This window comes from Gossypium arboreum, chromosome 12 (genome assembly GCF_025698485.1).
Source record: "Gossypium arboreum isolate Shixiya-1 chromosome 12, ASM2569848v2, whole genome shotgun sequence".
NCBI classification, from domain to species: domain Eukaryota; kingdom Viridiplantae; phylum Streptophyta; class Magnoliopsida; order Malvales; family Malvaceae; genus Gossypium; species Gossypium arboreum.
The window spans coordinates 16523370-16539501 of record NC_069081.1 but is presented as its reverse complement, the minus strand read 5'-3'; the positions used below and the strand labels follow the sequence as shown (position 1 = coordinate 16539501).

The 16132-nt window shown below is 33.0% G+C and overlaps 1 protein-coding gene across 1 annotated transcript; it reads left to right on the top strand.

The window, feature by feature from the left end:
* The first annotated feature begins 830 nt into the window (after positions 1-830).
* LOC108477850 (UDP-glycosyltransferase 72E1-like) lies at positions 831-2478 on the top strand. The gene is given in 2 exon segments (XM_053023407.1): positions 831-1708; positions 1711-2478. Coding segments are annotated over 2 exon segments (1431 nt in total). The 5' UTR covers positions 831-967; the 3' UTR covers positions 2401-2478.
* The last annotated feature ends 13654 nt before the right edge of the window (positions 2479-16132 follow it).

Below are 16132 nucleotides of genomic sequence, written 5' to 3'. Positions count from 1 at the left end.
TCTCTTTACTCTTTGTGTATTTAGAATTTAATCTTCATACTTTTATTTTTAAGAATTTAGTCCCTCTACTTTTTGAATTTAAAAATTCAAGTCTAATTGTTAACACCATTAAATTCTTTTGTTAATTTCACTTGAGTGGTAATTTAAAAATACAAAAAATACTTACCCATATAACAAAAAATATATATTATAATTAATGTAAACTAAAAATAATTTTAACAATATTAACTATTCTTAAAAGTTACATAATTTTAATCTAAATAAAGGGTTTAGGCTATGAATGGCCTATTAAAATTTGATGATTGTTATAATCTATAAAAAGACTTTGCACATTCATACTCTGCCACATTTACTCCGTCTCTCTCTCAAAATAAGATAAGAGCAACACGTGCCTAGGTAGGAAGGTCCAAAGCGCTTATATATAGGTTATAGATCATAGATATTAATGCATAATGGACCAAACATTTATTTATTTTTATTATAGATATTAATGTATAATAAGCTAAACATTTATTTTAAAATAATTCAAATTAAAATTTGAAATAAAACAAAACCAAATAAAAATACCACATGCCATGTGACTTGAAAGTAAACAACATGATACTAATAAAAATGATGGAATTATTTAATACGAATGTTTAAATTAAAATTTTATTTTTAAAGTTTAAAATAAAAATTAAATAATTAAATAATTAGTTATAGAATTTATCCTTTTTTATTTTCGGCCATGTTGATTTAAATAACATTAAATTCGGAAGTTTTCCCATTTTTTTATAAATCGAGTTTGAACGGGTTGGATCCCATTTGTGCACTCTCTAAATCCTATAATATCCTATGACGAATGAACTGGACCTCCTATCTATAAATAAGACACCAACGAATGCAGTGCACCGCCACTCTTAAACTTACCCCATCTTAACTGATTCTCTTCCGTTAGTATCAAAGTTAGTTTGCGGACCAGCATTCCATGGAAACCACAATGTCTCATATAGCTCTCCTTGCAAGCCCTGGAATGGGACACTTGATCCCAGTGCTGGAGCTTGCCAAGCATCTTGTTTCCCATCAAAGCTTCAAAGTTACTGTCTTTGTTGTGGCAACCGACCATGCCTCACTCGCAAACACCCATCTACTTCAATCACCAGCAGACTCTGGTGATCTCCCTGATATTGTTTTACTTCCTTTTATTGACGTTTCCGACATAGGTGGACCCTCTGTTTCGTTTATAGCAACAATAGTGATAACGGTGCTACGGTCTATGCCGTTTCTCAGATCTGAAATCTCTAAGATGGAGTTTCGTCCCACAGCTCTAGTTGTGGACTTGTTCGGAACTGATGCTTTGGAGATTGCGGATGAATATAATATGTTAAAGTTCGTATTCATAGCTTCTAATGCATGGTTTCTTGCAGTTATGTTGTGTACTCCGGAGATTGATAGGAAAGAGATCGATGAGCATGTTAAGAACCGTAAGCCACTGCACATTCCGGGTTGCAAGCCCATTAAGTTTGAGCATAACCTCGAAGTTTTTTTCATGGATGCCAACGATCCATTTTACCAAGGATATGTTGAAGCAATCAATAAAATGTCTTTGACTGATGGCATTTTGGTTAATACTTGGGATGAACTTGAACCCACAACTCTTAAAGCCTTGAGAGAGACAAAGAAGGTACCCATTTACCCCATCGGTCCACTGGTGAGACCAATTGAAAAGTCGGCTTTGGTAACGAAATAATAGCTTGGCTCGATAAGCAACCGAAACAATCAGTTATTTACGTGTCGTTTGGGAGCGGCGGAACCTTATCTGCCCAACAAGTTAAAGAGCTAGCTTGGGGGCTGGAGCTTAGCCAACAAAAGTTTGTTTGGGTGCTTCGTCCTCCTATTGAAAATGACGCAGCAGGGACCTTTCTCGCTTTGGGAAATGGATCTGATGCCACCCTAAATTATTTGCCTGATGGGTTTCTGGTTAGGACCCAAGATCGAGGGCTACTAGTCCCTATGTGGGCACCCCAAGTCGAAGTATTGAGTCATCCGTCGATTGGTGGGTTTTTAACCCATTGTGGGTGGAATTCAACCATGGAGAGTATAGTCAATGGGGTGCCGATGATTGCATGGCCTCTTTACGCTGAGCGGAAGATGAATGCTTCGATGTTAACGGAAGACATTGGAGCAAGCATTCGAGTGATGGCGGTAGAATCAGATGCAGCGGTGGGGAGAGAAGAGATAAGATCGGTGGTTAGAAAAATATTGGTGGATCGTCAAGGACGAAACATACGATCAAGGATTAAGGAGCTAAAAGATAGTGCGGAAAATGCATTGGCCAAAGGTGGTTCGTCTTATAATTCCATGTCCCAAGTTGCAAACATCTGTATTCAGCACCTGAAAACAAAGGCTTCTGGGGCTTGATCATGTTTTAATGTTTTAAATAAACACATTGTCATGTACGTATAAATTATGAACATGAATAAATTCGTTTAAGGTGAATTCTGGTAAGTTTATAGTTGAACCCAATACTCCTTTTTTAACTTTTACTGTCCAATTCAAAACTTTACAAGGTGAATAGGAATCCTATTCAAGCCCCATTCCATACTCTATTCCAATGAATGACCCATTCTTTTCTTTTTACATCCGAGGCTGTATTGACTATCTGAGGAGACCAAAGAATGCTATCACTGGTCTCCAACGAATAGTGAAATATACTTTTTTTACCCTCGCCAAAAATGTAAGAAACCTGAAGAAGAAAGGAGATAATAGGGGATGAGGGAAAGGGAGAGGGAGCCGACTAACCCCACAAATAGTGATGCCGGAGCACAATTCACTGGAAAACAAAAGTAGAACTTTAAAAAAATTCATAAAAATAAACATATTTCTCAAAATACAAGCATGAAAAACATCTTAAAAAATAAATGAGAAATATCCTAGAATTTTAGTTAAAAGAAGTTTTTGACGTAGATTTTCAAATTTTGCAGAACAAACAAACGAAGGAGAAAGGCATACTAAACAATCAGACCCTATTAAGAGAGAAAAGGTTGAGAGAGATGAGCATATGGGTTGGTAGTGTTTTTGAAAAATGATAAGATCAAATAACAAGATGAATAAAGACGATAAATAAAATTGGGGAGAAAATGAACGTGAGAGATTTGAGAGATCACATATCCCCAAATTATAACTTCAAACTCAAACTTCATAACTCTATTTTTTTTTATTTCAAATTTATTTTTATTTACATTTAACTACTCAACCTAAAACATTGAAAAACAAAGTCTCTCAAACCATCCTCTAACGGAACTTACCGTGGCTACCTCTTCTTTGTCATTCAGGTGTCATCTCCATCCACAGGCACCTCCAAATGATAATCCACATCTCTTCTTTGCCTTTTCCTATTTCGATTCTCTAAAATGTCAAGTCCAATTTGCTCAAATTAAATCATGAACTCTAATCTTTCTTTCAACCGATCACCAATCTTCACCATTAGATCGATTTGGATTTGCATTATGTTGTCCCTCCCTCTCCTCCACCTCTCTACAGTTGGGATTGGTTAGCAAACCACTAAAACCCTCTTTTTCAAGGTTTAACTTTAGGGAACACCAATACATAAAAACTTAAGGAGGAAGTGATAGAGAGGAAGACAAGTGGTGGGTTCATGTTTGAAGAGAGAGAAAATCTAGACTATGTGAGAAACTAAGGTTTTAAGGTAAGATTTCACGAATTAGTAACTAGTATCATGTTTATTACAATTATTAGAGCATGGAAATGTTGTGAAACAAGTATATTGATTTCTTATGTTTGATAATATTAATATGGAACAAAGAGAAAGACAATGAATAACATGGGAAAGGTGTAGACAAAAGAAAACAAGTAGACAATGCTTGAAGAAGTCTAATTTAGCTAAAATTGTAACACTCATAATTGTTTCCGTCGTCGGATTAGGGTTACGGAGTATCACTGTACATTTTAGAACATTTAGTAACAATAGCATCTAGTTCACTAGAATAATTAACAATATTTATTTAAAAAAATAATTCAGATAGAAGTAAACATACACTTATGGACCATAAATTAGGCTTATGAGGCCTTAAAATCAGTTTGGGAACAATCAGGGACCAATTTCAAACATATCAAAATATTTAAGGAAAATTTATAAATTTTCAAAACATGGGTCACACGGCCGTGTGGCCAAGTCGTGTGACATGATCTAGTCCATGTGGTGCCGGGCACGGCCATGCCACTACCCATGTCCCAGATCATGTACCTTTCGAAATGACACTACACGGTTGTGTCGCTGGCCGTGTACTAGCTCATGTAACATTCAATGTTGGGTCACATAGCTGTATGTACCCAAAATTTACCTAAATCATGTTTCTTTCTTCACTCATATGCATAAGTACTTAAACATATTCAAACATACAATCTCATCGGTCATTAAACACCTTCAAATACATTCAACTCCTGTAAACACAATCAATCTAAGTATCTAACTAATGTGCCATCATTAACACCACAATATTTCATAACAATTCACTTCCATAGTTGTATATACAAGTCACAACTTACACACCAAAATCTTACATCCATTTCATTTCGTACCATAACTCAACATAGTATCATTGTATTTCATGTTTGACCAACTCAACTTAGGTGAAACATGCATATTTTCATAGTTATTCAAATACAATAACACAAGCTCAAGTGTAAACTTGCACAAAACCAAGAACTGATACCACATCTCAAAAAGGAGTCTTATTACATGCCATATAAGCCATACAAAATTAAAATCTACCAAATATTTCTAGATGGTGTGATTTCTCGTGTTGATCCGATCCTCCTAGTTCACAAAAAAAAACGTAATTTAAAAAAATAAACCAAATACAGGTAAGCTTACGTAAAGTTTAGTAAGTCTATCGATCGAATGGTAACGCTTATCAAATCAAACATAAATAATAATTCAAATAAAGATTAATGAATAGAGTTTCTGTCAATCACAACTTCATAATATTCAAAGCATTATTTCAGTGTTCATGTCCGATCATCGGTACAGAAAATCTTATTCAGTATAATCAGTGGATAATGCTTGTTTGAGCAAACATTCAGTATAATCAGTGGATATTGCTCGTCTGAGCAACTATTTAGTAGAATCAATAGATATTGCTTATTTGAGCACTTCAGTAGAATCAGTAGACATTGCTCGTTTGAGCACATTCAGTGGGATCAGTAGATATTGCTTATTGAGCACTTTCAATAGAATCAATAGATATTTGCTCTTTTGAGCACTTTCAGTAGAATCAATATTCCTTTTTTATTTTTTCTTTTTCAAGATCATACCATTATACAATATAACACTTAAGAAAATTATATTAACAAAGAATATAAAAATCATTAGAAGTATAAATAAACGTACGAACGTACAAGATTGATTTTCAGTGATGGCTCAGAGTATCTCAGTCAGTGATCAATGTTATTTCAATTCTTTATTTTCATTTCAATTACACACATTAATATAATTCAACATTATGCAATGAGGTTTATTTAATACATTTATAAATGTACTAAAATTAAGCCAAACAAACTTACTTGACTAAATTGCAACAATGACAAAGGTACAGAGACTATTCGATAATTTTCTATTTTCCTCGGTTTTTCACTCTTTCTTGATCTAAAATAATATTTTCATCCAATTAATTAATTCCAACAATAAAATTAACTCATTTTATGCAATTAAGTCCTTTTAGGCAATTTTACTAAATTATCCCCAATATTTTACTTTTATGCAATTTAGTCCTTAAGCTCAAACTTACAAATTAACCAATTTTAACTAAAATTAATTTCAGCCGAATAGTGTAACACTCCACTACAGTCCGCACTTGTTGTTATTTCACATCAAGTCCTTGTAATTTTATTATTTTAAAAATTTAGTCCTTAAACATTAAAATTACTAAAAATTACTCTACAAAATAGTTCTATCTTACAATCAAGCTTAATAATTTACCAAAAAACTTCAAGAACAACTTAAATTCATCAATGGCATAATCCACAATGTTTAACAATATTACAAATTAGTCCCAAGGTTAGCTAAATTAAGTTAATACGAGCTCAAAAACATAAAAATTTACTCACCAAATTAAAGAACACTAGCTTGGCTGAAGCTTGTTCTTCTCTTCCATGGTGTATTCGATTCTCCACCAAGAAGAAGAAAGGAAATTCATGATATTATTATTTATTTCTTTAATTTTTTTAAGTTACTTTTTAACCTTTTACAAAATTAACCTTTTAATAAAACTTATAAAGTTACTAAATCATGTCCATAAATGTCCATAATATATAAAGAAAGGTTTAATTGCACAACTGGTCCTTCAATTCTTTTTAAATTTCAACTAAACAAACTTAATTTCAATTTAGCCCTAAACTAATTAGGACAAAAAGAGCAAATAGCCCAAAAGTTAGTGGATTAATCATATCCATCACGCTTGGACTTTTTGACCATGTTTTAATTACCATTTCAGTCCCTTTACTTTTTAAAATCTATAGCAATTAACTTTTACCTCTTTTACAAATTAATCTTTTTACCGTAATTAAGCAATAAATCATCAAAATTATCGGACCAAACTTCAATTCACATATAATACGACTATGTAAATATTTAATAAAAATACTTACGACTTTAAATTATGGAAACGAGGTCCTAATACCTCGTTTTCAATAACCACTTGCCTTTTGAACCGAACCACTTATACTAACTTTTAATTCAATCAGTTAAAATCCTCAAATTAAAATTTATTATAAAAATTATTATTGACTTGTATAATTTAAATACTAATTATACGAACTTACTCATCGAACTTGTGGTCCTGAAACCATTATTTCTGACACTACTAAAAAACGGGCTGTTACAAAAATTATATGTACTTAAGAATTATTATTTTCTTAATCAGATTTAATATTTAGATACTAATGAACTTATAATGTCATGAATTTAAGTACTTGTAATTTAATATGTATGTGAATAATCCATGGAAATGGTAAATGAATGTGATTAATGTTTATGTGAATATATGTGAAGAAAAAAAGGGTTAAATTGTAAATGTTGAGAAGTTATGTGTGAATGTGAAAGTATGAAACTTGATTGTGCTTGTGATGAAAGTGGAATTTGTAATAATTTAAAACCCTTTGTAAAGTAGTATTGAACTTGTGGGATAAAGATGACATGTAATTAGGAATACAATAGCGCGCTCATGAATATAGCATTCCAATGCTCCTAAAACTAGCACTTTAGTGCTTCTAAATTTAGCACTTTAGTGTTCCCGATTTAGCATTTATGTTCTCTTGTATTTGTGATTTCATTTTTTATATCCTCTTGTTCACTCAAGTCTATAATTGGCGAAATTGATTTATACATGAATAGTGTATGGATGATAAAGTACAGTAAGTGGAAAAATGTAGATTAATCTTATTACTATTGTGTACTCTATCTATGGCTAAATTCTATGGCCATATTTAAGTGTTTCTTATTTGTTAAAATAGTTAATTAAAATCAATGGTAAGGTTTGAATTGTTTAGTACTTACTGAGCTTTAATAAGCTTAACGCGTGTTTTCAACATGTAGGTAAAAACCATTTTGAATGTAGATTTTGAAGTGGCCCTTATCATGAAGCAAGATTTTGTAGAGTATGGAACTTAAATTTTGGAGATAGATTGGCATGTACTTAGGATTAGAATCAAATGAAATTTTGTTGTAAGTAACTTAGTGGTTCTAAAACTATGAAATTGCATGTCTCTTAGCATTTTGTACCTTGGAATATACAATGAATTACATGAAAATTTTGAAGGTTAATTTGGCATACTTTGAGATCTAAAATTGTTAGACGTGTTAAGGAATGGCTGATGATAGTCTAAACTTGGTCTTGGTTTTAAAAGTTTTATATTTATCATGGGTAATCTATTTCTGATGCCGCAACATCCAGCTTTCAATGCTGCAACATTGGACATGAAGTGGAGTAATTTGCTTTCGATGTCGCAACATTCAACCTTCAATGTTGCAACATTGGAGTTATAAGAGTAATTTGTTCTTGTTTTCGCAACATCAGGAGATCAATGTCATGATATAAGACTAGTTTCATGACATCCATTTTCAAATGTTGCGACATTGACCCTGTTTACCCTATTTTATCCCGATTAAGCCTCAAATGACCCGCATTTGTAACCAAACTTCAAAGGAAGCCTGGAAATGACTTTAAAAACTTTAAAAGAGTCAATTTATGTTAAAAGTAAATTCTTGAAGCTGATGTTCGAATTAAGTTAGCTTTAGTGTCCAAATGTGACATCCATTGCTCGTGGGGTACTGGTTTTTCCGGGTAATGGGTGTTACTGTGACAGCCCTAAATTGACCCTAGTCGAAAAGTGGTTTTAGGACCACGAAACCGAGTCTTATAAATAATTAAAAGTTATATTCTGTGTTTATGATGTGAGTAAATGCATGTGTGAAAGTTTCATGCATTAATTTGATCATTTTTATGTGGATTTATTAAAATGGACTTATATGAAACATTGTTGGAAAGTGAGAGGTTAATCTTACAATGGTCTGTTAGTACATGCATTGAAAAGAGTGGTTTTGCATGTCAATTTACCCATAATGAACATAGTGGCCGGCCAAGAAAAGATAATGCTCCACCAATTCAAATTTAAAACAATTTTGTATTAACAAATGAATTAATAATTGTAATGAAATGAATTAAATAAAAGAGAAGAAAGAGGATGGTGTTCATCTTCTTCTCCTACCTCTCTCAAGCCGAAACAAAGAGGAAAAATAAGGGAAAACTTACCTAGAGCAATTCGGCATTCATCTTTAGCTATTAGGAAGTAAGCTTTGAATTTGTTGATTTGGCTTTATATTATGCTAAGTTAATTTGTGAATGCACTCTTGGTAATGTCAAGAAAGTTGAGATTTCCTATGGTGATTTGAGCAAGATGCCGAATGATTAAGTGTTGGAATTAGGGGCTATTTTCATGTTGTAGGGAACAATGGGGGAATGACTAGAATGGGGTAAAGATTTTTGGATGAGTAGCTTAGAGACACCTTGTACATTCGGTCAAAAATTGAGTCTATTTAGAATGTTAACTTCTTCCTCTATGATTATTTTTCCTTGCATGTTAAATGGTTCTTGATAAGGCGAATAAGTTATGAAAGTTTTTATAAATGTATGAAGTTCAAGGTGCAAAATTTTAGTCTTGATGTTATGAATAATTCGGTTGAAATAAGGAGAATGGGAGTTGTCATTTAGGTTAAGATCAAAGAAATTAATCTTGTTAAAACTTTAAACTAATAATGCCCATATGTGTGATAGCCGAACATAGACTTTGTTTAAAGTCTTGGTTAAAGGCAGTTAAGTGTTTTGAATGGATATCTAAGTGTTAAATAATAAAACTCTTGATGACTTGGGTTATATAGCATTCGGCCAAAGACTATATGGGCTTGCTAATTCGGTTTAAGTGAAGAAACTATGATAGAGAGATATGACTAAATTGTGGACTTTGACAATTTAAATGATGCATTTGACTTGTGTACCGACTTGGGATGATATGTGTTTCTATATGAAGTTAGATGGTGTTGATGAAATTCGATAATGCATGATGTTTAAATAGTATTGAACAAGGTCATTGTACTTAGATTGTATGACATACATGTATTGAATGGAATTGCCCAAGTGAAAAATAATTAAATAAATTTATTTGTTTAAATTTAAGCTCAAGAGCAAAGAGGAACTAAATCTGATAAAGGAAAGGAAAAAGTGGTCGAATAGCTGTTGAAATCGTTCGACAACAACCGAGGTAAGTCTTCGAGTAATGGAACTTAGTTTATGATTTATTTAAGTCATGACATATAAGCATAACAAATAAACGGTGATATAATGAATCTACTTGAGTTACATATATTGAGGTAATTAGTTTATACTTATGACGGGCATCCGAATGCGAATAGAGGTCATGTTATGAAGCAAGTCAAAATCATGCTCTTTGTATGTGGCTATTGAGCCGAAATTGGTAAGGTTTGATAAATGTCTTGTGTTTGAGCTTTAGTAATAAAAATGAAATAAGGATGTGTCATGATTTATTGATATATGTGCATGATTATTCGGATGATAACCGGGCTAAGTCCCGAAGGCATTTGTGCGAGTTACTATAACCGGGCTAAGTCCCGAAGGTATTTGTGCGAGTTACTATAACCGGGCTAAGTCCCGAAGGCATTTGTACGAGTTACTAGATCCGGGCTAAGTCCCGAAGGCATTTGTGCGAGTTACTATATCCGGCTAAGTCCCAAGGCATTTGTGCGATTACTATAACCGGGCTAAATCAAGGCATTTGAGCGAGTAGCTATATCCGGCTAATTCCCGAAGGTACTTGGTTTGGGAATGAGCAATCTCGCTGTAATAATTTCAATTAATACGCTCGTAAAACCCCAACGATGAGGTATGTTTTGTATATGCATTGGAATAATTGATTCCTTTTAAATAGTATTCGCTCAATCGATTAACAAGCTTCCGGCCTTTAGTCAAGTTGATTCCTTATGTATGAATATAAAGGTTGGAAATGTGAAGTAGGTATGATTGTGAGAATATGTGTATATGAAATTATTCGTTTAGTCATATGAATGCTATACTTCAGTGTGCATGATTTCATTACTCAAAAACTTACTAAGCATTAAATGCTTATTCCGTTTCTTTGATTCTTTGTTTTATAGATTTTGGTTGGTCAGCTATCGGATTCGGGAGTGTCAAAGTTGAAGTCATCCACACTATCAAAGCCCTTTTGGTACTCTTTTAGTTGAACTCTGAAAATGGCATGTATAGGACTACCCTTTTGTTGTTGGTCATGTACCTTTCGGTAATGTATATATTTGGTTAGCCATGCGAAAATGGCTTATATATATTTTGAGCATAGCGTTATAATCATTTTGTATGTTGATCATGGAGTGTTATGAAAATGTTGGTAATGATTAGCCATTGGAATGGTTAATCACGATCATTTTGGTGCTATGTATGACAAAACTTTAGTTGATCCATGGAAAACCATGAAATAGGTAAAGTTTACCTTAAAAATAGATGTTGACAGCAGTAGTGATGTGGATTTGAACTCTGCCACATTACACACGCACACACACACACACACACACACACTCTTTCTCTCTCAAAAAGTTCATATATAGTTGAAATAACCTTTCAACTAGAAATAACCTTTTTATTCTTGGACACTTGTTAACATACAAAGGAAATGATAGTAAAATAATAAGATAACCATCACGTATAAATATTAAATTATTTGGATAACAAATACCATTGTAAAAGTGAAAGACGACATTACGTCAAATTAAAATATAAAGACTAAATATCAAATGCGAGCATGTAGAGAAATTGAAACTATAATTTTACAATTAACTTATAATGACTAAAAAGAGAAAAAAAAGTCATGTCACTAGTTATTCCAAATGATTAGCATAATTAATAATTTTGGTAGCTAATGTGGATTTAAAAATAAAAACATTCCAACCTATGATGCCAAAATAATTTTTTTTTATAAAATGGTATTTTTAAAAAATCCTTTTAAAAATTTCACATAAAAATTTAATGAAATAATTAGCAATATTAAATATTTGGACTAAATATTATAAAGAATAACAATCAAATTATATAAATTCAGATTAAATGTAGCAACCCGCCCGGCGAAGTCTTACTATCTGATTACTGTTTATTGAAATTTAGTGTTTAGAGTATATTTTGAATGGCTAAGGCATTAGTTTTGACTAAGTATAAGATTCTATGAATGCGCCAACTGGCAAATCTTGTGTTTGGCAAGCTAGATAGTTTGGCGGGCTCTCCTGTGGAGTATTTGCTAGCCCAGTTGTTTAGGCGTTTAAGTTAAGTTTGTAATTTGATAAAATTATCTATTATCCTGGTAGGACGGTTTACTTAGTCCAATGAGAATTGGTTAGAATGGAAAAGTTACTATATTTGACAAAACTAAATTTATGGTGAGAGTACTTAGTCATGATTATCGATAGAGGGTTAGTGAGATACTTTGACTATTCGACTAAACCTTGCTTCTGTATTTAGTTGTATAAAGTTAGTAGTGACTTCTTGGGCAAGTTTTACATCTTCTTGGAATCCATTTTCCTTCTAGATTTTTCTTTGCTCTTACTCTCTCTGAAACTTAAGACCAGAAACCTACTTGAAGTTGGGTTTGTTGTACTCAGTCAACTCCTTTGTTGTTTTAGCACCTAGTAAATATCGATGAACCTTAGGTTATTTTCATGGTCATTTATGTGATCTTAACGCTGAATGGTTTAGTTTCAAATTTTTATGTAAGTAAAGAAACTTCCTGATTCTGATTTTTATGACAATGCATCTTTCAAGCATGTTTAGTTTCTAGTATAGCGATCTGATAAGTTTAACTATCTATATTATAGCTCAAGACACTCATGAAGGTTCCTGTGATAAGGGCAAGGATCTTTTTGTTTAGACGTGTTAGACTCCCTGGTAAGTTCCTTCTTACTTTCATAAGTGTATTGTCTTTGTTTATATTTTTCTTAAGGTAAGTATTCACACCGTGTAAAAATGAAATGTATGTATATGAATGATGGTTTTTTGGAGTCGCTAGTCTAGTTTTCGTTTGTCTGCGTTAAAGATTAAGAGCTATTCTTCATGTTTAAACAATTACCTTCTACTCTGGTAAGAACGATATGAACTGAATCATGAAAATGATGATTAAGGAAAATATATTCATGGTGTTGCATTGTACATTAAACTAGCAGATCGTGATACATGAAAATGGTTGTATAGCCTCTAGTAGGCCAATTATACGTTGCAAACTAGATTGGAAAATCACAACAAAAGAAATGAATGATATAGCTCTAACTAAAGGATCTAGGTATGTGGTGAACATGAAGAAAGTTTGTCTATATTGAATTATGGGCGTATTGTACGTAACAGCCCGTTTTCAATGAAACCAGAACAGTGGTTTTGGGACCACAAATCTGAGGTTAAAATATTTATTTTATTATTATTTTAGTGTCTATAGCATGTTAATAGAGTTATATGAAAATTTCATTAAGAAATTTAATCGTTTGCATGCCCAATTCGATAAAAAAAAGGCTAAATTGCGTAAAGTGCAAAAGTTGTGTTCTAATACCTAATGGTGTCTAATAGTTATAGAACTTTAAAGTGCAAGTCCTTATGTGATAATTAGCCCATAAATGAGTTAGTGGAAGATTTTTCTTGGTATAAGTGAAATTTTTAATGTATTAAAAGGCTAATTAAGTAAATTAGTTAATAATGATAAAATAACTAAAACATATTAAAAGTTTTCATCTTTAACTTTTTTCTCCATCAAAATTTCAAATAGAATAAGCCATTTTTTGAGACCTAGATTCATCCAAGCTTTCATTGTCCAATTAGGTATGATTTTTGTCACGTTTTTAATAATTTCTATGTTTGCGGAATCGTTGTAGCTTAATCTAGCTAGCCCAGGAACTAATTTGTGAAACTATTAAAGTATTAGGGTTTCACCATTTTTGAATGTGCTTTTTTTTTAATTTTAATGGTATAAAATGAATGGTTGCTATTATATAAACAATATTTGTTAAGTGATTTTGAATGAAATTGCAAATTAGGGATTAAATTGAGAAATGTGATAAATTGTGTCATAAAATCTGATAGTATTCCAAATGGTTCAATAGGTATATTGATGGTATGAAAGAATAAGAGATTGATACGTATCATTACAGGTATGTATGTGAATCATATAAGCATTGAATCTATGAAATTTGTGAATTTTATGTATAATCTTATGGATGATTATGTGTTAGGTTTGTGAATCAAATTGAGCTGCATTATGCCATGTTTAATTAGTTAAATTATGATTAGATGGTAAGTTGTACTTTTAGCCATACGAGCTTACTAAGCTTAATAGCTTACTTTGATTGCTTTTCTGTGTTTTATAGTGATTTCGAAGCTTGCTCGGATTGGAATTAGTCGAAGATCTCATCACATTATCCAGCTGTTGTTTTGGTACTTTTGAACTTCGTGTATTTTGGTTATATGGCATGGATAGGTCTTTTGGCTAATGGAAGCCTATATGTTTTGGTTATGTAATTAGTCATTCATTATGACTTGATTTGGCATATGTTGGTATATGTATGTAGATATGTGGTTATTCTCATTTTGTATGTATTTGGGTTGCCATGGAAATGCCTTGATTGTGGTTTGGAAATTTTGAGCATCATGTGGTTGAGATTGAGAAATAGCATATTGGTTTTATGTTAGACACAAAAGTATATATGCATTTGATGCTTTAGGTGATTTTTGGAAGTAATATTGGTATGATTTTGAATGCTCAATTGTGAAGTTTATGAACATTGTTTATTGTTGGTATTGGTATAGCATGACTTGGACTTGGTTGTGATTAGTTTGAATGCTTAATGATGTTAGGTTCATATGCTATTGGTTATGTTTAGGTTTATGCAAATTTGGGTGAGAAATGTGGCTTGAAACATAGCCTATTTTTGTCCACAGGGTAGAGACACGGACGTGTATCTCAGCCGTGTGTGACACACTGCTAGGTGACATGACCATGTGTCCCTTGATACTTATTTAGAAACCAAGCCAGTAACTTCACACGGCCTAGCACACAGGCGTGTAGCTTGACCGTGTGACACAAGTAGTATACCCTCCAGTTTTTACACAGCCTAGCACACAACCTGGCACACGGGCATGTTAGGCCATTTTGAAGGTTACACCGGCTAGTCACACGGGCGTGTGGTTGGCCGTGTGACCCAAGGCAGAGAGTTAAACAGGGTCAGACATAGGCTGAGACACAGCCATGTGATCTCATTTCGAATGTCCACATGGCCTATGACACGGGCATGTCTCTTGGCTGGGTGAGACACATGGCCTAGCCACACGAGCATGTGTCTCCTACATTTTGAAAATTTTCTATGTTTTTTTAAAAATTTATTAAGTATTCGATTTAGTCCCGAACCACTTTTAATGCTTGTTTTGGGGCTCTAGGGCTCATGTTAGGGACTATATGGTTGTATTTGGATAAATTTTGTTTAGATACGAGAAATGTATAAGAAATGTATGATAGTTTAAGTGATAAGTTCGGTAATACTCCGTAACCCTATTCTGGAGACGGATAGGGCTACAGGTGTTACACTGTATACGCCAAAAGGAAGGTAACAAGCGTACAGACTGTCTTCGTATGGAACTCTCCATTTGGCGTATTATGTGATTGTTTGACTCTTTGAAATGATCCGTTTGAGTGTAAGAGTAAATCTTTGATATGTTTTCTGTTGGCACTCACTAAGTCCTTTGAACTTACTTAGTTGTCTCTCCTTTTTAGGCTTGCTATCAAAGTAAAAGAAGTGCAGTTGGACTACACTAGAAGACAATTCTTGTTGTGAAATTTCTAGTGTTTTGTATTATGCATGACGTGGGGGTGATGTCAAGATGTTTAATTTTGAGGAATGAATCTTTTATTTAAACTTATGTTCATGAAAATGGGAATTTATTGAAATTATAGTGAAGTATTTATGGCTTATATTTCATATAACCTTGAACTATAGTTGAAGTTAGTTTGCGCCAAAAACAAATTTAAGGTAATGGTTTTAAAGTAGTGACCCGAAATTATTGGATCCTCCTTAAAAATTGAGTTTGGAGTGTTACAAGTTTTGGTATCAAAGCTAAGGGTTAGCCGATTCTTGGAAAAATCGAAGGCAATGTCACACCCCTATCATGCATAATCGAAGGCAATGTCACACCCCTATCATGCATAGTACACCTCTGGCTTAGTCTTTAATACTTTGTACTAAGATAAATCTTCTTTTCTAGTGAGATCAAAAAATGTCTAATAGCTCTAGAGAAGTCGCTAGTGAGGAAATGGAAAATCATATGCCTACCCAAGAACAAGCTACTATTACCAACAACATGGGTAATATAGAGAATGCATTTAGAAATGTGTTTTTCACGATGATGACTTAGTTGTTCATAGGAAACAACCAAGAACCTCAGCCACAACAACCTCATCAACCTCAGCCTGAAGTGATTCATCTGGCTCAACTTACTCCACTTGTACCTAATTCGACTCAACTTAA